The sequence below is a fragment of the Pristiophorus japonicus genome, chromosome 11 (assembly GCF_044704955.1).
Source record: "Pristiophorus japonicus isolate sPriJap1 chromosome 11, sPriJap1.hap1, whole genome shotgun sequence".
Lineage (NCBI taxonomy): Eukaryota > Metazoa > Chordata > Chondrichthyes > Pristiophoridae > Pristiophorus > Pristiophorus japonicus.
In genome coordinates this window covers 117,122,560-117,144,594 of record NC_091987.1, presented here as the reverse complement: position 1 = coordinate 117,144,594, position 22,035 = coordinate 117,122,560, and the positions used below count along the sequence as shown (strand labels likewise).

Genomic DNA, 22,035 nt, shown 5'->3' with positions numbered 1-22,035 from the left:
AAGATCATGGCTGATCATTCACCTCAGTACCCCTTTCCTGCTTTTTCTCCATACCCCTTGATCCCTTTAGCCATAAGGGCCATATCTAACTCCCTCTTGAATATATCCAATGAACTGGCATCAACAACTCTCTGTGGTAGAGAATTCCACAGATTAACAACTCTCTGAGTGAAGAAGTTTCTCCTCATCTCAATCCTAAATGGCTTACCCCTTATCCTGTGTCCCCTGGTTCTGGACTTCCCCAACATCGGGAACATTCTTTCTGCATCTAACCTGTCCAGTCCCGTCAGGATTTTATATGTTTCTATCCCCTCTCATCCTTCTAAACTCCAGTGAATACAGGCCCAGTTGATCCAGTCTCTCCTCATATGTCAGTCGCTGCACTCCCTTAATAGCAAGAACATCCTTTCTCAGATTAGGAAACCAAAACTGAACATAATATTCCAGGTGAGGCCTCACCAAGGCCCTGTACAACTGCAGTAAGACCTCCCTGCTCCTATACTCAAATCCCCTAGCTATGAAGGCCAACAGACCATTTGCCTTCTTCACCGCCTGCTGTACCTGCATGCCAACTTTCAATGACTGACGTATTATGACACCCAGGTCTCATTGCACCTCCCCTTTTCCTAATCTGCCGCCATTCAGATAATGTTCTGCCTTCGTGTTTTTGCCACCAAAGTGGATAACCTCACATTTATTCACATTATACTGCATCTGCCATGCATTTGCCCACTCACCTAACCTGTCCAAGTCACCCTGCAGCCTCTTAGCATCTTTCTCACAGCTAACATCGCCACCCAGCTTAGTGTCATCTGCAAACTTGGAGATAGTACACTCAATTCCTTCATCTAAATCATTGATGTATGTTGTAAATAGCTGGGATCCCAGCACTGAGCCCTGCAGCACCCCACTAGTCACTGCCTGCCATTCTGAAAAGGACCCGTTTATCCCGACTCTCTGCTTCCTGTCTGCCAACCAATTCTCTATCCACGTCAGTACATTACCTCCAATACCATGGTGCTTTAAACGATAAGGGGATATGGGGAGAGGGCGGGGAAGTGGACCTGAGTCCATGACCAGATCAGCCATGATCTTATTAAATGGCGGAGCAGGCTCGAGGGGCTGTATGGCCTACTCCTTTTCCTATTTCTTATGTTCTTATCAGTCCCTGGGGCTTCACATGTGAGAAGTGTTGGTCGGCATGAATGAAGCATGCAGTGTCCACAAACTCTCCACTGTGTGTCGGATCCTCCTGCTGATCAAGCTTCCAATTTGGTCAAAAAGCCCTGAATGCATAATGTGCAGATGACCCAGGAAGGACCTTCGTCTCTCCTTCCCTGGTCACAGCTGAGGGTCTGAAGTCACATTGTGTGCTGGCGAGGTATTACTATGTTGCCCTCTGGTGGTATTAATTATTTTGTGCAGTTTAGAGTCTCAATCAGCGTGTATTGGAAAATTGGGCTCGGAGGTCAAAATGGCAGTTATGCAGTGCTCCTAACTTTGCAGTGATTCATTTTAATGATCAGGAAAATCGTAAGCCCCACAAATCACACACGAGTAGAAATAGCTAACCCAATTGTTCGGGCATGTTGTGTTAGTGAAGGGCAGGTTGGCACTAAATGTTGCTTTTCTCCAAATGTTCTCATTTAAAAGTGGCACAGTGATAAGAGGCAATAACACTCGACCCCTCCGCTATTTCTAATTTGTCACACTGCTTGTCCAACATCCAGTACTGGATGAACAAAAATTTCCTGCAACTAAATAAAGGGGAAGACCAAAACCAATGTTTCCGATCCCTGCCACAAACTCCGTTCCCTTGCCACCGACTCCATCCCTCTCCCTGGCAACTGTGAGTCTGAATCAGACTGTTCGCAACCTTGGTGTTGTATTTGACCCCGAGTTGAGCTTCTGACCAAGTATCTGCTCCATCACCAAGACCACCGACTTCCATCTCCATAACATCGGCCAACTCCGCCCCATCTCAGCTCCCCTGCCTCAGCTCATTTGCTGTTGAAACCCACACCCTCTGTTACCTCCAGCCTTGACTTTGTGAAAAGCAAACAAATGGGCAGGGATTAAAAGGCACCTTCACCACACTGCAGCACGGCCACCAAAATACTACGTTTCAAGGGGGCAAATGGATTTTGTTCATCTCCGTTTCTCACTGCTATGAAATCAGGGCGATCCCAACCAGTAACAGGAACATTCATCTCCCTTCCCTCCCAAGTATATAATTCATTCCACTCGAGAGTCTGGACTGCAAATGTCAAGCAATCCTCCATCAGAGCTATTCTTTGGTCAATCAGCAGAGGGCAGTGTTTGAGTGGAAACTGTTTCAGCTTCCAGAATGATTCCAGGTTTTTGTCTGCACTACTCTCTACCTGGAAATTTATTTTTGGTATGTCGATTATTTTCTCTGTGGTGAAGAATGTCCTGATATCAGTTGTAAATGGTCCTTTTACTCGGGTCCCTTTGCCTCACTCTCATGCTTTTGTTTGAAGTGCTGCCATTTCCCGTGCTACTGCCATTTTATGTACACTTTCTGACGACACGGAGCATATGGACCAACCACATCTACACGAGCAGCTACCATCCGTGCAAACACTGACCAAAGGTGTGCCCCTTCCCAGTGGGAAATTTAAGCAGCAAGTGGAAAGACTCGACAATGATTTCAAGAGCAATTTCATCTTAGGATTCAGAGAACTTTTGTAAATCACTCAAATTTCACTTTCGACAAATTCTAATATCATTTGAATGCCTCGATTTGATTACAACAACAACCTGCATTTACATTGCGCCTGCAAGGCACTTCACAGGAGTGTTATCAAACAAAATTTTGACACCAAGCCACATAAGGAGATATTAGGGCAGTTGAGAGCTAGGTTTTAAGGAGCATCTTAAAAGGAAGAAAGAGAGGTGGAGAGGTTTAAAGAAGTTTCCCCCTCCTTGGAATTGCTCCCATGTATCGAGTGTTTTACCTGCACGAGGCTGCCAGCATTGATTTTAAAGGGGGACTTCACAGAGCTCAGGACAACCTGGTCAGCACTGTGTACAATGGGCCGGTCTCAGTATGTGTTTTTAGTTCACTTCGTTAGCAGCGGAATAGGATACACATCGCCACCATCAGTGAATGCTGCTTTCAGAGTGGTGCAAAGATGCAGCGCTGAGTGTTCGAGTGTAAACTGTTGCAGCTTCTTCAGAGACTTCCCAGGGTTCTCAAATCAGGGAAAAACTAAGCACTGGAAATATGTCCTTCAACAAGTGCACAGAGCAATGCTTTCCTGCGCCAAAATCCGGTGACACTCTTACTGTTGGTAACCAGCTGGTGTCCTGTCAGCTCTTGACAAAGGTTAAAAACTCAAAAGAGGCTCATTGTTGCTGCAACAGTTAATGTTAAAGCAACGAGAGCATCCCTCCTGAGGGGGTCCTACACTCAAAGCAGTTAAAACAACGAGAGCGTTCCTCCTGAGGGGGTCCTACACTCAAAGCAGTTAAAACAATGAGAGCGTTCCTCCTGAGGGGGTCCTACACTCAAAGCAGTTAAAGCAACGAGAGCGTCCCTCCTGAGTGGGTCCTACACTCAAAGCAGTTAAAGCAATGAGAGCGTTCCTCCTGAGGGGGTCGTACACTCAAAGTAGAAACTCAAACTCAGACCAGCCCAGGGACCAAACATTTTTTTCTGCAATACAAACTGTGCAGTGCCAATCTTCAATTTCCACCTCTCACTGCTAAATTTGCTTAAAACAGCCACTGGTTTTTTTTTTGCTTTGGTGGAGTACGAAAAATGGATTGATTATTATGTTAATGAGAGCGTTCCTCCTGAGGAGGTCGTACACTCAAAGCAGAAACTCAAACTCAGACCAGCCCAGGGACCAAACATTTTTTTCTGCAATACAAACTGTGCAGTGCCAATCTTCAATTTCCACCTCTCACTGCTAAATTTACTTAAAACAGCCACTGGTTTTTTTTTTGCTTTGGTGGAGTACGAAAAATGGATTGATTATTATGTTAATGAGAGCGTTCCTCCTGAGGAGGTCGTACACTCAAAGCAGAAACTCAAACTCAGACCAGCCCAGGGACCAAACATTTTTTTCTGCAATACAAACTGTGCAGTGCCAATCTTCAATTTCCACTTCTCACTGCTAAATTTACTTAAAACAGCCACTGGTTTTTTTTTTGCTTTGGTGGAGTACGAAAAATGGATTGATTATTATGTTAATGAATCTGTCGTTTTAGACTGTAAAGGAGAATGTATCCACCATCTCTCTCTTTCCCCATCTAAAACTGCACTTACCGGAGTTGTAGGTATCTCAAATCATCTTTAGTAATATGTTTGAGAACATCAGGCAGTGAGTAACCTTCTGCACACATCTGGAAAAGAGAAACCTATTTAGAAGTTCATAAAAGCAAAAAAGGCAGTTTAACCTATTATTCACCTCTCCCCATGAAGATTATTTTATAATTTATTGATTGCAAAACCTGAACCCGCCCAGAAATGAACCGACAATCACATAATAATCATTTAGTAAACTTGGGATCATTTCCTAACTCTGTGATGTTAGAGAAGGATAATTAGTAAATACTGGAAGATTGCATTTGATAGCAAACACTCACATAATAAGAAACGCTCAAAATAAGAAACTGCACATCATTGTAAACAGTGCCAGTACGTAGTACAGAGGTAATGGACTTTTGAATATTTCCATGGGTACGGCAGTGTAGTAGTTATGTACTTGTCTAGTAATCCAGAGAATGCGAGTTCAAATTCTGTCATAGCAGGTTAAGAAATTGAATTCCGTTTAAACAAGGTGTAAATAAAAAGCTGGCATCAATAAAAGTGGCCATAAAACCAAGTGGTTCACTGATATCTTTTGGAGAAGGAAACCTGCCGTCCTTACCTATATGTGACTCCAGTCCCACACCAACATGGGTGACACTGAAGTGACCGAGCAAGCTACTCAGTTATATTAAAACTGCTGCAAAGAATAACAACACTCTGGGACTACCATCACCGCACAGACTGCAGCGGATCACGACAACATCCCGCTACCACCTCCTTAGGGCGACTAGGAATGGGCAATAAGAACATAAGGAATAGGAGCAGGAGTCGGCCATGCGGCCCCTTAAGCCTGCTCCGCCATTCAATAAGATCATGGCTGATCAGCGACCTCAACTCTACTTTCCCACCCGATCTCCATATTTCTCGATTCCCCTCGAGTCCAAAAATCTATCTATCTCAGCCTTGAATATACTCAACGACTGAGTCTCCACAGCCCTCTGGGGCAGAGAATTCCAAAGATTCCCAACCCTCTTGAGTGAAGAAATTCTTTCTTATCTCAGCTGACCCCTTATCCTGAGACTATGCCCCCCTAGTTCTATGCCGGCTTTTCCAGTGGTGCCCACATCCCAAGTAAAAAAACAGATCAGGGTCAAACTTACATGCAGATTACATATTTCTTCCTGTAGATTACATCCCTCCATACACCCTCTCCGCCCCCCCCCCCCCTGCAAAAAAGACCTTGGGCATACTAAGAAAAGTATAGCAAGAATCACGAGGTTGATTCTGGAGATGAGGGGGTTGAGTTATGAAGATAGGTTGAGTAGTTTGGGACAATACACTTTGGAATTCAGAAGAATGAGAGGTGATCTTATCAAAACATATAAGATAATGAGGGGGCTCGACAAGATGGATGCAGAGAGGATATTTCCACTCATAGGGGAAACTAAAACTAGGGGACATAGTCTCAGAATAAGTGGCTGCCCATTTAAAACTGAGATGAGGAGAAATTTCTTCTCTCAGATGGGTGTAAATCTATGGAATGCCCTGCCCCAGAGAGCTATGGAGGCTGGGTCATATTTAAGGCAGAGATAGAGAGATTTTTGAGCGATAAGGGAGTAAAGGGTAGCGGGGGGGGAAGTGGAGCTGAGTCCATGATCAGAACAGCCATGATCTTATTGAATGGCGGAGCAGGCTCGAGGGGTCATATGGCCTATTCCTGCTTCTATTTCTTATGTTCTTATGTTCTTAAGTATATGGAAAAGTAAAGAACGAATTGTATCGGGCTGGGTCAGCAGGATCTCAGCAGAAAACCTGTGCTAAAAGTGGCAAAACTGTCTTTGGGAGGACTCATACAGCACAGCTATTTATAGCACAACCTGCCGGTGGGTTATTAATGCTGCAACAGAATGCACCTTCTCTCAAACCGCTGTGAATCAGGTCGCTAGTGACATTAAACAGTGGAATTCCCTCAGATATGGTGAGACTTTTTGTGTTTAACTATTGACATGATCGTTCTGTGCTCCCCATCGAATGTCGGAACACTTTTTGCCACTTTATAAGAAGGGGCAATAAACATTGGTCTGATTTTATTTGTTCCAATTATGATAGCAGAAGCACCCTGCCTGGTGAATAATTTGTACCACAATCACTCACTGCTCCCCGTGCAACCATACAGATAGAAGAGTGGATGAACAATGCTAACCCTAACCCTAACCCTACACTGAAGCTGTGGACCCACAATTTATCTCAACCAATTTTACCGCCGAACTCTGGAGCAGGGAATGCCACAAAGACCGGCTACAGATTCTCATCTGAAAACGATTCTCCACATCTGTAAGTTATTCTTCACGTAGAGTAAAGCAAGTTGGAACTAACACAAGACTCTCAAAAGAATCAAACCATACTATAAAATCAATACTAAATATTACTTAAAAAACAAATGTTCAAAGCGATTTCAGTCATCATTATAGCTTTTGTATCTTTTGATGCTTGTGTATTTGCCTAGTATAGGGGAAAGAGAGAAATAATGGACGGGAGTAACAAAGGAAAAGAGAGAGAATAGAAAAGATAGGAAGAAGAAAGATTGAGAAAAGAATGTAAAAGAGAAGCTGGGAAGAGAGGAGGAATAGAGAGACGGGAGAGTTGAGGAAGAGAGACAGGGGAGTGAGTAATTTAAAGGATAAAGAGAGCACCTGGGGAGAGAGGAGCAGTAAAGACAGAGAAGAGGAAGAGAGAAAGAATAGACTGGAGAGAAAGGAAGAATTGAAAGAGATACGGGGACAGAGGAGAAAGAGAGGATGAATACAGAGAGCAGCTGAGGAAGAGGAAGGATAAAAGGAGAGAGAAGGGAGAGAGAAGGAGAAATGAAGAAAGAAAAATAATAACAATTACGAGTGGAATCTGATTCAATGATAAGGATCATACACCAAACAAAGCAATAAGCAGTTCAGTTGGAGTAATCATCTGATGACAAGAATGTATTTTTGTAGTTTTAATCAATTTGGTATCACAGATGCCACCCTTTACCTTGTATATAGACTCTGGGTCTGCTCCCTGTTCTTGCAGCCAGTCAGTGAGCTCCTGGTCCAATCTGTGGTGTCCAGGAGGCTGTGACACTGAAGGAACGGAGATATCTGGGAATGGAGAATACAGGCAATGCAGTCAGTTATTCAGGCTCAGTCCTGACCATTTTTTTTTTAGGAATGAGCCAATACAGGAATGTGTTGAGATAGCCAAAATAGATGAAGAAACATTTTTTTAAATAATCTTTAACCAGTTTTTCATGACTTTAAACACATGCAGCTGATATGTTGCAGTGTACAAAACTGGCTAAACCACTAATACCAGTGTTCAGTATCGATGAGTATTTCATCACACATTCCCTTCAGTAAGAAGTAAAGGATCTAGAGAAAGAAGAAAAGCTGCAATGGGCGGTTTTGTGAGTTATTCTTATCTAGAGTGTCTACAATGTATTTGCCTCATGGGGTTTTTGCTTAAGAATTCATAGCAACACATTGCTATTAAGAACTAGTTGGTTTATTAACAAAGGTTTAACAATCACACTACATATTACCAGTTGATCCACTAGGCTCACAACTGCATACCTCATCTTGGATGACATGTATGTATGCTTGGATTTACTAGCCACCAGGTGGCGCCACTGTCGGAGGTCATTGGACTGTGCGCACGCGTGTGTGGCCCAGGTATAAAAGTCCAGCCATCTTGTAATGTGATCACTTTGGGACCTAATAAAGTAGAGCCAGGTTTGAACCTGTTCAGAATTTACAGTATTCAGTCTATTGAGTTATTGCATACACAACATTTGGCGACGAGGTAACAAGAACCTTCGCATACAAAAATGAGCACAACTGAAATTCTGGAGCGATACGTGGAGGGAGAAAATTGGACAGACTTTGTAGCCCGCTTGAATCAGTACTCCATGGCCAACAAAATGGAGAAAGAGGCAAACGCAGTTCGGCACTTGGCAGTCCTCACAGTTTGCGGTCAGAAAATCTATGGACTCATAAAAAATCTCCTCGTGCCTTAAAGTCCAACGGACAAGGACTATAAAACATTGTGTGCTCTGGTACGTGACCATTTCAAACCAGGTGAAGGCATCATCATCTCAAGATATCGATTCTATACGCACGTTCATTCTGAGGGCCAGGATGCATTGGAATTCATTGCTGACCTAAGATTTCTAGCTGGGCTGTGTAAATTCAAAACTGCTTTGGCAGACATGCTGCGGGACTTCTTTGTAATCGGCATCAACCACGAGGTGATCCTGCGTAGGCTACTGGCAGCGGAGACGCTGGATTTGAGCAAGTCCATCACGATTGCCCAATCATGCAGGACGATAGACAAAAGCTTAAAGCAGATATCATTGAAAAATCAGAACTCGACAAGTACCGTCGTTTGGCAGAGCTGCACATGGCAGGGTCTATCTGACTGCGTACATGAAAACTGCGGATAACACTAAGTTGGGTGGCAGTGTGAGCTGCGAGGAGGATGCTATGAGGCTGCAGAGTGACTTGGATAGGTTAGGTGAGTGGGCAAATGCATGGCAGATGAAGGAAAATGTGGATAAATGTGAGGTTATCCACTTTGGTGGTAAAAACAGAGAGACAGACTATTATCTGAATGGTGAAAGATTAGGAAAAGGGAAGGTGCAACGAGACCAGTCATCCAGTCATTGAAGGTTGGCATGCAGGTACAGCAGGCGGTTAAGAAAGCAAATGGCATGTTGGCCTTCATAGCGAGGGGATTTGAGTACAGGGGCAGGGAGGTGTTGCTACAGTTGTACAGGGCCTTGGTGAGGCCACACCTGGAGTATTGTGTACAGTTTTGGTCTCCTAACCTGAGGAAGGACATTCTTGCTATTGAGGGAGTGCAGCGAAGATTCACCAGACTAATTCCCGGGATGGTGGGACTGACCTATCAAGAAAGACTGGATCAACTGGGCTTGTATTCACTGGAGTTCAGAAGAATGAGAGGGGACCTCCTAGAAACGTTTAAAATTCTGACGGGGTTAGACAGGTTAGATGCAGGAAGAATGTTCCCAATGTTGGGGAAGTCCAGAACCAGGGGTCACAGTCTAAGGATAGGGGGTAAGCCATTTAGGACCGAGATGAGGAGAAACTTCTTCACCCAGAGAGTGGTGAACCTGTGGAATTCTCTACCACAGAAAGTAGTTGAGGCCAATTCACTAAATATATTCAAAAGGGAGTTAGATGAAGTCCTTACTACTCGGGGGATCAAGGGGTATGGCGAGAAAGCAGGAATGGGGTACTGAAGTTTCATGTTCAGCCATGAACTCATTGAATGGCGGTGCAGGCTAGAAGGGCTGAATGGCCTGCTCCTGCACCTATTTTCTATGTTTCTATATTTCTATGGTCAAAGTCCACCAACGGGAATGAATTCGATATCACCGTGTTGGCGTTGTGGGGGAAATCATCGGCATCATCAGTGTCGGTTTAAACAGTATATTTGTTAAGGCTGTTCGAGAGTGGTGCATCTCCAGCGCATGTGTCCGCAACTGAGCTAGCGTGCTGCGACACACCACATGGAGGATGATGACCAGACTAGAGCGGATCCGGATATGCAATCCGAGATACCAGAGGAGGAAGTGTATGGACTGTATTCGTTCCTAACAATGTGCCAACTAATAATGATTAATGTAAAACTTAATGGTGTGCCGGTATCGATGGAATTGGACACGGGTTTGAGTCAATCAATAATGAGTCAGAGGACATTCGACAGGCTGTGGGATACTAAGGCTGTGAGGCCTAAGCTGAATCCAGTCAATGCCAAGTTGTGTACATACACTAAAGAACTCATAACGGTGATTGGCAGTGCAGTAATCAAGGTGTCGTATGATGGTGCAGTTCACGATTTACCATTATGGATTGTTCCAGGCAATGGTCCAACGCTGTTCGGTAGAAACTAGTTAGAAAAAATCAAATAGAACTGGAACGAGATCAAAGCACTGTCATCGTCGGAGGATACTCCATGTGCTCAAGTGCTGAGCAAGTTCCCCTCGCTGTTTGAAACAGGCATCGGCAATTTCACGAGAGACAAGGTGAAGACCCACGTGGACTCGGATGCAAGACCGGTCCATCATAAAGCTCGGGTGGTTCCGTACATGATGAGGGAGAAGGTCGAAATGGAACTGGACAGACTCCAACATGAAGGGATCATATCACCGGTCGAATTTAACGAATGGGCCAGCCCCATTGTTCCCGTGTTGAAAAATGATGGCACTGTCAGGATTTGTGGAGACTACAAGGTTATGATCAATCGAGTTTCGAAACAGAATCAATACACATTACCGAAGGCTGATGGCCTGTTTGCAATGCTAGTCGGGAGGAAGTCGTTCACAAAACTGGATCTGACATCGGCCTACATGACACAGGAGCTGTTTGACATGTCGAAGAAACTTTCATGCATCAACACTCATAAAGGACTGCTTATCTACAACAGGTGCCCTTTTGGAATTCGCTCGGCTGCAGCCATATTTCAGAGGAACATGGAGAGTCTACTGAAGTCCGTTCCCAGAACCATCGTGTTCCAAGATGACATCCTGGTCAAAGGTCGTGTCTCTGCCGAACATCTGAACAACATGGAAGAGGTTCTACATCATCTGGACAAAGTGGGGCTCAGACTGAAATGCTCGAAGTACGTCTTCATGGCACTGGAAGTCGAATTCCTGGGGAGGAAAATTGCTGCTGACGGTATCAGGCCTACGGACTCGAAAACCAAGGTCATCAAAAATGCACCAGGCCTCAGATTGTGATGGAGCTGCATTCGTTCGTTGGTCTACTCAACTACTTCGGTAATTTCTTACCTAGATTGAGCACCTTTTTAGAGCCACTGCACATGCTGCTAAGAAGTGGGTTTGGGGTGCGTTTCAAGATAGAGCTTTTGAGAAAGCTACTAATCTGCTTTGCTCTAACAAGCTGCTGGTACATTATGATCCATGTAAGTGTCTAGTATTGGCCTGTGATGCTTCGTCATATGGAGTTTGTTGCGTGCTCCAACAAGCTAATGAGTCGGGCAAATTACAACCTGTTGCATATGCTTCAAAAAGTTTGTCAAAGGCGGAAAGAGCCTTCAGCATGGTAGAGACAGAAGCACTAGTCTGTGTGTATGAGGTTAAAAAGATGCATCAATACCTGTTTGGTCTTCGGTTTGAACTGGAAACAGATCACAAGCCACTCATTTAATTGTTTTCGGAAAACAAAGGTATCAATACCAATGCATCGTCCCGCATCCAGAGGTGGGCGCTGACATCATCTGCCTATGATTATGCCATTCATCATAGACATGGTACTGAGAATTGTGCCGATGCATTGAGCCGTCTGCCGTTGTCCACACCGGAGGTGGAAATGCCACAACTGGCAGACCTACTGTAAGTCATGGATGCTTTTGAAAGTGAAGGAATCCCTGTCATGGCCCAACAAGTTAAGATCTGGATCAGCCAGGACCCGATATTATCAGTTGTGAAATGTTGTATCCTTAGTGGTGTTTGGTCTGCCATACCCAAGCAAATGTGTGATGAGACCAAACCTTACATCCGTCGCAAAGACAAACTATCCATTCAATCAGATTGTATACTGTGGGGTAATCGTGTTGTTATGCCCGAGAAAGGCAGAGAGAAATTTGTGCATGATCTACATAACATACATCCCAGTATTTTCATGATGAAAGCCATTGCCAGGTCTCATGTATGGTGGCCTGGAATTGACTCTGATCTGGAATGATGTGTGCATCCGTGCAACACTTGCATGCAGCTTAGTAAAGCACCAGCGCAATCACCGCTGAATCTGTGGTCGTGGCCATCTAAACCATGGTCCAGGATCCACATCGACTTTGCAGGACCCTTCCTGGGAAAGATGTTCTTAGTTGTGGTGGATGCTTATTCTAAGTGGATAGAGTGTATCATCATGTCATCCAGCACATCCAAAGCTACCATTGAGAGCCTTCTGCCTAGTCTGCCTGACATCGTTGTAAGTGACAAAGGATCTTGCTTCATCAGTATGGAGTTTCAAGAGTTCATGAAACTCAATGGTATCAAACATGTGAGGTCAGCACCATTCAAACCCGCATCTAATGGACAAGCAGAATGTGCGGTCCAAACCATCGAGCAGAGTATGAAACGTGTAACTCAAGGTTCACCTCAAACTCACTTGTTACACATATTGCTTAGTTACAGGACAAGACCCCTTTCGCTTACCGGGGTCTCCCCTGCTAAACTATTGATGGAGAGGTCTCAAGACCAGGCTTTCTCTTGTTCACCCTGACTTGAATATTCGTGTCGAATACAGATGTCAAAGTCAGCAAGTGTATCATGATCGCGCTGCTGTGTCACGCGACATTTCTAACAATGATCCTGTGTATGTACTGAATTATGGTCAAGGTCCCAAATGGATCGCCGGTACTGTTACGGCCAAGGAAGGTAACAGAGTTTTTATTGTTAAGCTGAAGAATGGACAGACATGCAGGAAACATGTCGATCAGATAAAGCTGTGGCACACGGATGAATCGGAACAGTCTGAGGAAGACACAATCAGTGACCAACCAACCTACCCTCAGTCATCAAAGGACTCCGCTGTCATCAATGAATCTGGACTTTCAATCACTGACATGGTAAATGAATCTGGACTTTCAATCCCTGATGTGGTCATTGCCACTCCCATCAGATCGGCTACCCAGCCCCCAGTCATAACAGACTCAGAACGTTCGCCCAAGGCTGGAGTTGAACTAAGACGTTCTGGATCGTCTCATGTTGTAAAAAGACCATTACTAATATCTTAAGGGGGATATTGTCATGTATGGATGTATGCTTGGGTTTACTAGCCACCAGGTGGCGCCACTGTCGGAGGTCATTGGGCTGTGCACACATGTGTGCGGCCCAGGTATAAAAGGCCAGCCATCTTGTAATGTGATCAATTTGGACCCTAATAAAGTAAAGCCAGGTTTGTACCTGTTCGGAGTTTACAGTATGCAGTCTATTGAGTTATTGAATACACAACAGTGGATGACCTAGACTCATCTGACTGGGGTTTTATTGAATCTTGTGAACATCATGTGACTGGCTATGCCACTCACTCACAGCTCTACAAACCTGTGAGCATACTCACTGTTATGTTTAGAATAACTCCACAAGACTGTACATCTTCAGCTCAAACTGTTGTGACTTTGGTCTCTTTATTGCGACTCCAGAGTGAGGAAGCAGCATGGTAGATTTCCTTTTATACCTGCTTGCTCTAGGGTGCACAGGTGACCCTTAGGTCTCCCACAGATGTGCCCCCTGGTGGCAAGTCTTACCCATTGGTAATTGGTAATACATAACTCTCACAGGTACATACATTACAGTGTCCATACTCAGTTTTATTACCTTACCCATTAGCTTGGATTTTAAATGGAGATGGTATAAGTCCCGGTGTCTCTGCTCAATTGTTTGTTGAAGAAGCTTCTGATACTCTTTTTCCTTCTGGACTAAGTCTTTCAAAAGCCTACAGGGTCAAAATGAGATAATCTCATAACTCAACTGGAAAAAAAGACTTGCACTACTATGGCACATTTGACAACCTCATTTGACATCCCAAAGCACTTTACAGCCAAGGAAGTACTTCTGAAGTGTAGTCACTGTTGCAATGTAGGGAAAGTAGACAGTCCACGTCCACTTCATTATCAACCCTTTCAACTGTGTACAACAGAGTTTTATCATTTTCCTCATTCACAGTTAGAGTTACAGAGAAGAACTGTGTTCAGGAATGATGTAACAAGCGATAATCTAGTGGGTTCAGATTATATGATAACTATAAGACTGAAGCTCAACAAATTTAGAATGTTGAAATTAGCTAACAACTTTGAATTTCTGCTCTTCTCCCTGTCGTTTATAATACAGACCTTTTAAATGTAATGATGAGGGGGGGATATTCTTATAATTCACCAAGGAGTGGTAAAGGGGGATGAGCATTCAGTTAAGCCCTACGCTCCTATAAATGAATCTCGATCCAGATTACATATAGATGTCAGCCACAATCTCAGGATGTCCCAAAGCACTTTCCAGCCAATGAAGTACTTTTTTTTTTACAAAATGAAGTCACTGTTGTAATATAGAAAACACAACAGCCAATTTGCACAGAGCAAGATCCTATAAACAACAATGAAATAAATTGCCAGATCATTAGCTTTAAGTGTTGGTTGAAGGCTAAATATTGGCTATGACTCTGGGCGAACTCCCCTGCTCATCTTCAAAAAGTACCATGGGATCTTTTACATCCATCCAAGATAGCAGATAGGGCCTTGGTTAAGCTGAAAGACAGCACAGCACTCACTCAGAATGGTGCTCAAGTGTGAACCCTCCACCTTCTGACTCAGAGGCACAAGGGTTACCACTGAGCCAATGCTAGCACCAGAGGGCATCCTTGCCGAGGTTTTGTAGAACACTGAAGTTGTTGAAGGTGACACATAGGAATGAGTTTCTATTTTGAAAGAGATTGTATAGACAAAGGCTCAATACCTGTTTGTCTTCAGTTTTAATTTGTCCAGCTGCACACTCAGAGGCTTCTGTAGGTGCTGGAATTCTTGAGATGCGGCTGAACTAAAGGTGCTCACTCCGGAGGTAATGGGAGGCTCCTTGTTTACAGGTTGCCCTTCCTGTTGGTACACAGCATCTTCTATCTCATCCAGGTCTTTGTCTGCCCCTTCACCCTCAGAGGCTGGGCCAAAGTGAGAACGCAGCTCTAAATAAACACCAAAATAGCCATTGAAATATTAGTAGCCAGCCATTAAACAATAAAACAAGAAGCTGTGGTCTCTTAAATTACATGGCAGCGAGGGTGAGTGGCGCAGGGGGAGGTAAGAAGTATTTAGACACGATCGTCCGGCCACCATGGTGTACGACAGGCTTGATGGACCAGCTGGTCTTGTACTGCCTGTTAATTATGTACATTCGTAGGGCCAATATGGAGGGGCCAGTGTTTGGGGCCAGTGATCGGGTGGCTAGTGATCGGGGGCCAGTGACCGGGGCCAGTGACCCGAGAGCCAGTGATCGGGGGCCAGTGTTCGGGGCCAGTGATCCAGGGCCAGTGACCCGAGGGCCAGTAATCCAGGGGCCAGTGATCGTGGCCAGTAATCCAGGGGCCAGTGATCGGGGGCCAGTGATCGGGGACCAGTGATCGGCGGCCAGTGATCGGCGGCCAGTGATCGGGGCCAGAAATCGGGGGGCCAGTGATCGGCGGCCAGTGATCGGGGCCAGAAATCGGGGGGCCAGTGATCCGGGGGCCAGTGATTGCAGGGCCAGTGATTGCAGGGCCAGTGATCGGGGGCCAGAGATCGGGGGCCAGAGATCGGGGGCCAGAGATCGGGCGGGGGCCAGAGATCGGGGGCCAGAGATCGGGGGCAGCGATCGAGGGCCAGAGATCGGGGCAAGAGATCGGGCCAGTGACCCGGTGCCAGTGTTGCCAAGGGAGCGGAGCTGGGTGTGGAAATTCTCTACACAGAGACTTCCCCAACTCAGAAAGGACCTACTCTATTACTAGAGGTCTGTACGCCAAGAGAGATGGGACACACCAGCTTCCAGATGGGTAGGTCGGCCCCATCAGGGAGCAGACCAGACAAGGGAAACTGCTTGTACCCCAGCAATAAAGGTGGCTATTTTATTAAAATTAGATTGTGGAATCTTTATATAAGGTCTGATTGGGAGCTGGATGGGGCCTAATCGAAGGACCTGGACACCTCCACCCCGATTGTGGGAAATCACCGGATTTTCTGGCTGCATGGGGCCAATGGGCCTTGAGGGAGATGGCATGGGCACACATCGACCGCATGGAAACAAGATGTGCACACGAGTGGAGTCAGCACTGGAGGGCATCGGCGGGTTCAATCTTGGCATAGCTGCCATGATCACAGCCGACCAATTTTCAGAGCCACAATGTTGTGGCACATATCATATAAGGCTTGGTAAGGAGCCCAGCAGCCTTTGCTTTACTTTCCACCTGGACTAGCTGATTTGAAAGTATATTTGTACTTTCACTGCCAATAGGGCCTGATGATAAAAGTTTAGACTAGATCCATGGCAAATGATCAAATTATACTCTTGTTAGCAAGTTGACTTTGGTAAATTTGTGGCCAATGGCAAATAAGAAAGAAACTAAGTTCAATCCAAGCACCCAAATAAGTCACTTACGATCGGAATACTATCAAAGAGGTGTAATTTCACACGTACATCCCTTGCTGTCACTGTCCTCTCATACTGATCTCTGGGAAATGCAGTTTCATCAGTAACTAGTCTCAAGATTCAAACAACACAGGGGCCGATTATTGTCCCCCACACCCCTGACGGGCCAGATGCAATCCTTCAGTGTAAATCGCGGGCCTCAATTTTAGCATTGTCATGGTCCTAGTGCTCTGTAAATTATGTGGTACAGCTACTGAATACTGATCTAAGCACCATCAAGGTTGGAACTTAACTTATAGCAATTAAGAGGATTGAGCTACAACTATTCTAATTTTGTTTCTAAGATTTTCTTTTAGGAGCCAAAAAGTCCCAGAAATTCTTTGAGGCTTAAATGATGAAGGTGAGGGATATTCCTGAGCTGCCTTTCCAGAAGCCAGGGCAATTATGTACCTGGAATGAGAATGGTGACTGCAGCTTGCACTGCACGGCGCATAATGTTATCCATTGCAAACATCCAGTGGGGCTTGATGTGATGGTGTCGCAGAACCCTATTAACCTAAAGCATGCCAACAAAAAAAGCAAAAGAGTTTTATCTTATGTAGAAGTCTTTATTTTCTTGCAAACAGAAAGAAACCAAAATCAACCATCAAATCTGCCAACTTCTGAAGATCAACTTCATTTATTTTGTTCTCGGTTACATCCTAACGTCAAATCAGAACAGTTTGAACATACTCTGTAATCGTCGAGCAATAATAAATGTATCTGTGGTCTGTGTGGCCAAACTGAGGGTAATTGAATTGGACAATTGCATAGAATTTACAGCACAGAAAAAGGCCATTGGGCCTATGTTGGTCTATGCCAGTGTCTATGCTCCACATGAGCCTCCTTCTCATAATATTGATATATCCTTCTATTCCTTTCTTCCTCTTATACTTAAGCTAGCTTCCCCTTAAATCTATCTATTGAATGTTGAGATCAAATGCTGATGTCCATGCAACTTTGGTTTTGGCAAGGCACGACAAAGTTCACTGATGTTGTTTAAGACACATAGTACAAGTTTGTACATCACAACATGTGGCTGAGTTCTGTAGAATTACTTCACTCCGCCAATGTGATATCAAGGTATCTGCAATCTGATTCAGTGGTCCTCACATAACCATCTTTATAACTATTCAAACTCATCAATACTGGACAGTAGGACACATTTTGTTGCTGATGATTCATCGGGTACCAATTTGTACAGCTGTCATGTGATGCAGGTACCAGTATGTGAATGTGCAGGATTGTGTGCAGTAACTCCTTGATAGGTTATGCTTTGAGTTTGACTAGTTACTTGTCCCCGATGGGATTTAATATTCCTCAAAGTTTTCATTGAGACTTTCATTTTCAGGCCTGAGACTGATACCATCATTTAGCAACTGAAATTGGTAATAGTATAATGCAGGATTGGTTCATTAACAGCCATATTATTAAAGCATTCAGGCAGTGTTAATGTTATAGGCTGATCAGAGATACCACAGACCTCACCATTGCATTATTGCCTCTGTCAGTTTCCTGTCTATTGTCACGAATAGAATCTTACAGCATAGAAGCTTTTGGAAAGAGCTACCCAATTAGTCCAACTGCCTTGCTCTTCAACCATAGCCCTGGAATTTCTTCCCTTCAAGTATTTATTCAATTCCCTTTTGAAAGTTACTAGTGGGCCAAACATTGCGGTCGGAGGCTTCCTGCAGGCGGATGCCTCCGACCAAAAAAGAAAATTCCGAATGTATCTGGTGGTCCCACTCCAGTGAAGACGTCGGGTCCCAGGCCTAGCTGCGCAGCTCAGCGCAGAGACCCACGCATCCCAGGAGCATATGCAGTTCCTGCGATCACGTGGTCCTGGGCCACCAATCACAATATAGTATTCTCATTGATAGTAATAGGAGCTCCGAGCTAAATCAAAAAGCTAAAATCAAATAAAACACAAACATAACTTTAAAAAACACGTCACTTTTAAAAAAAATTAATAGAAATTGCATTATGTTTTAGAGAAAAAAAATGTTTTTGAAATTAAAAAAAAATGTTTTAATAGTGTTGAAAATAATCTTACCTTCATAGTCAAGGTTTTTAAATAAATAGTTAATAACATTTATTTTTTCTATCTATTAAAACTCTTATGCTGATAAAAGCAGGCCTTTTAGCAGGCGTAAGAGTTTGAAGGACATTCAGTGGGCAGGAGTTGGGCAAATAAATTTTGACAGATCGCAAGTGGCGAGTTCAGGCGCATGCGCATCTAAACCCAGAACTTGCGGGGCCTCTTCGGGCATGTGCACACATCGTACGCACCCGGAGAGATTAGAATTTCAGGGGCATTATTGAATCTACCCTTTTAGGCAATGAAAGGTTTTGCCATATACAGTAACAACATTTCTAAGTGTTTTAATCTCAGTTTTCCAAGGGCATCAATTGTCAGCCATATGGTACATGTACCTGAATCTGTTTAGTCTTCCTGCTGTAACATGCTCTGTTACTACACACAGTTTGTCCTTTTTCATTATTTAAGCATCAGTGAGTCCGCTCAACAGTTACCCAACCTACTTCTTAATTAGTGTTCCAAAAGTATCAAGTCAGTTGCCTTTGTAGACTTTATTTCACATCCCATGGTACATCTCTCCTCTTCCAAGATAGTTTCCATACTTTTTTCAAAAGCAATTCCACTTTAAACAATAAGCTCCCTCACCTCTTTCTCACATCCACCTTCATTGTGTGTACAACTTCAAAGACATACAACCTGGTCCACTATTTCCATTTCCTCAATAGCATGCCCATTTTCTTTAGCATTCTTGCATCCTTTCTCGCTCTTCCTCATATTTCAAGCACAATCTTGGAAAGCAGAATCTGAAACCCTACTGTGTTGCTTCATCTTCCAGGTTCTTTAGTCATCCTGATGACAGCAATCAAGAATGCATGTAGATTGGCACACTCTACATGTTCTTTACCAGGGCCAGACTTGCATGCTTTCAGTGTCCCTGCTTCACACTGCTCATGATATGGTCTGATACAACCCTGTCAGAGATCTGTCTTTAAACTAATCAGACACTTTTCCTTCAACCTGCATGCTCGCCTTTATTCCTTTTAGCAATTTGACTCATTCGAAGGTGAAGGGGGGATCTAATATAATTGCTCAAAGTTTTGAGTGGAAGTTTATTTTCACTCGTCACCGAATTAGTAACAGGGGGTTATCAACTAAAAAGCATGAGATTTAGAAGAAATTTATTCACACAAAGGATTGTTGGAATTTATAACATATTAGTGCAAGTGCTTATTGAAGCTTATTGAAGCTGAGTAAATAATGACATTAAAGAGGGACTTGGTTAAACACTTGAAGAGGAAAAGTACTAAACGGTATGGGGAAAGAGTCAGTAATCCTAGAAATGATTTTTCCACGTGAAATTGTAAAGAACCTTGCAGATTTCCGCACAGAGGGAGGCCTTTTATCCTATTGTACCGACGCCAGTGTTAGCTCCACATCAGAACTACCTCGTCTAAATTTACTTCCTTGCTGTTCCATTGCACTAATTGATTCTAAACTCTAGTGATCCTTTGTGTGACTACATTTCTTACAAATCTTATGTTTTTAAGCTGATACCCCCTTGTTGCCAATTCAGTGACGAGTGGAAATAATCTTCTATGCTTTACCCTCTCAAAGGCTTTCAAAACTTGGAGCTTTTCTATTAGATTTCCCCTCAACTTTCTCTGTTGCAGTAAACAAGTCTTTCATTATAACTCGATCCTCTCAATCCTGCTTTAATACCAATAAATGTACAGCAAACTTTCCATATAATTCCAGCATTTTCTGTTTTTGTTGCAGAATTCCAGCATTGCAGTTTTTTTATTTAGCCCTAGATTATTGCCTTGAATTCATACTCTCTTTGGGTAAGAAATTCCCCAGCCTGTCATTATTTGATAATGATAAAATAGTGAATAAATAAGAATAAACATTGCCATTTTTTTAAGGGAGTAAATTTGGCCACAAAATACGCTGGTCCTTAAAAAACAGCATTGCATGACGATTTATGTTAAAAACCGTGATGTCGCCAACTTGAGCCCGAGGCCTATCAATGCCAAAAATACAGGCCCTGGGAGGGGAGAAAACACACAAAAAAATTGAAAAGACCCTTAACTAAGTAATTGCTGCAAAAGAATTAAAAAAATAAAAACTTTAACTTACCTTTTTTGCAGGATAGTCCTACTTACCGATGTTTCTGAGGCTGCAACGCCTGCTTTTCTCGTGCATTTTTTTCTTCCCAAAACAAATTCGCTGAATGGCCAAACTTAGGCAGTGCATTTTGTTTTTCGCATTGCACCAGGGCAATCCGCTTTTTGCCGATATTTTCAAAACGCCATTCTTAAGGTTTGGGGAATTTTGTGCAATTCAGTTAGGCTGGGGAAATTCTAGTCCAATCACAGGTCCTTACTATCAGCTCTTTTCCTCACTCCTTCTATTTCCATTGATCAACTAGAAGTCTTCCCTTTTGCATCTCCATTTGGATTTTTTGCTGCCTTTCTCCAAGTCCTATTTACATCTGTTTTTCTGCTCTTATCCACAATTTTCACTATCTGCCCCTATGCTTGTAATGGAATTATTCCAAATGAAACTTTTCCACCACTTCAGCTCCCGTCCCCATCTTCAAGTATTTCAGCTGCAGCTCTGCACATGTTGGACGCTTTTCCTTTCTTTGTCTGTCTTACTGCCTGTTCAATCTCCTCCAACATCACTTCTCTCTCCACCTCTCCTGCTAACTTGGTCAACTCTCCAGTGAACACTGTCACATTCTTGGCCACAACGTGAGCCATAGTTGGAACTACATCTCCTATTCAAAATGGAAAAGGAGTGGGGGATAGGACTGATTATAAAGGGTGACATAACGGCAGTAGTAAAGAAAAAGGATCTTGGCTTGGAAGAGTAGAAAATAGAATCAATATGGGTGGAGATAAGAAATAACAAGAGGCAGAAAACACTGGTAGGAGGATTTTATAGGCCCCCTAACACTAGCTACATTGTTGGACAGAGTATTAACCAAGAAGTAAGAGGAGCTTGTAACAAAGGTAACAAAATAATTGTGGGGGACTTAAATCTTCATATAGACTGGACAAATCAAATTGGCAAAAGTAGTTTGGAGGACAAGTTCATGGAATGCATTCAAGTCAGTTTCCTAGAATATGTTGTGAAACCAACCAGGGAAGAGTCTATTTTAGATCCTGTCTTGTGTAGTGAGACAGGGTTAATTAATAATCTCACAGTAAGCAATCCTCTGGGCAAGAGTGATCATAATATAATAGAGTTTCACATTGAGTTTGAGTGTGACGTACTTAAATCCAAAACTAAATTATTAAACATAAATAAAACCAATTACATAAGTATGAGGGTGAGTTGGCTACGGGAGATTGGGAAATTAGATTAAAAGGTGTGATGGTAGATAAGCAGTGGCAATAATTTAATGAAGTATTTCATAACTCTCAATGAATATATATTCCATTGACAAATAAAAATTCCAAGGGAAAAGTGATCTATCCGTGGCTAACA

The 22,035-nt window shown here is 43.5% G+C and overlaps 1 protein-coding gene across 1 annotated transcript in view; it reads right to left on the bottom strand.

Moving 5' to 3' along the window:
- map3k15 (mitogen-activated protein kinase kinase kinase 15) overlaps positions 1–22,035 on the bottom strand; it is a 211,060-nt gene that overhangs the window by 1,786 nt on the left and 187,239 nt on the right. The window contains exons 23-27 of the mRNA XM_070893918.1: positions 16,917–17,022; positions 14,808–15,030; positions 13,682–13,794; positions 7,307–7,413; positions 4,295–4,371 (exon numbers count right to left, since the gene is read on the bottom strand). Coding sequence (XP_070750019.1) covers positions 4,295–4,371; positions 7,307–7,413; positions 13,682–13,794; positions 14,808–15,030; positions 16,917–17,022 — 626 coding nt within the window. The remainder of the gene's footprint in view (positions 1–4,294; positions 4,372–7,306; positions 7,414–13,681; positions 13,795–14,807; positions 15,031–16,916; positions 17,023–22,035) is intronic.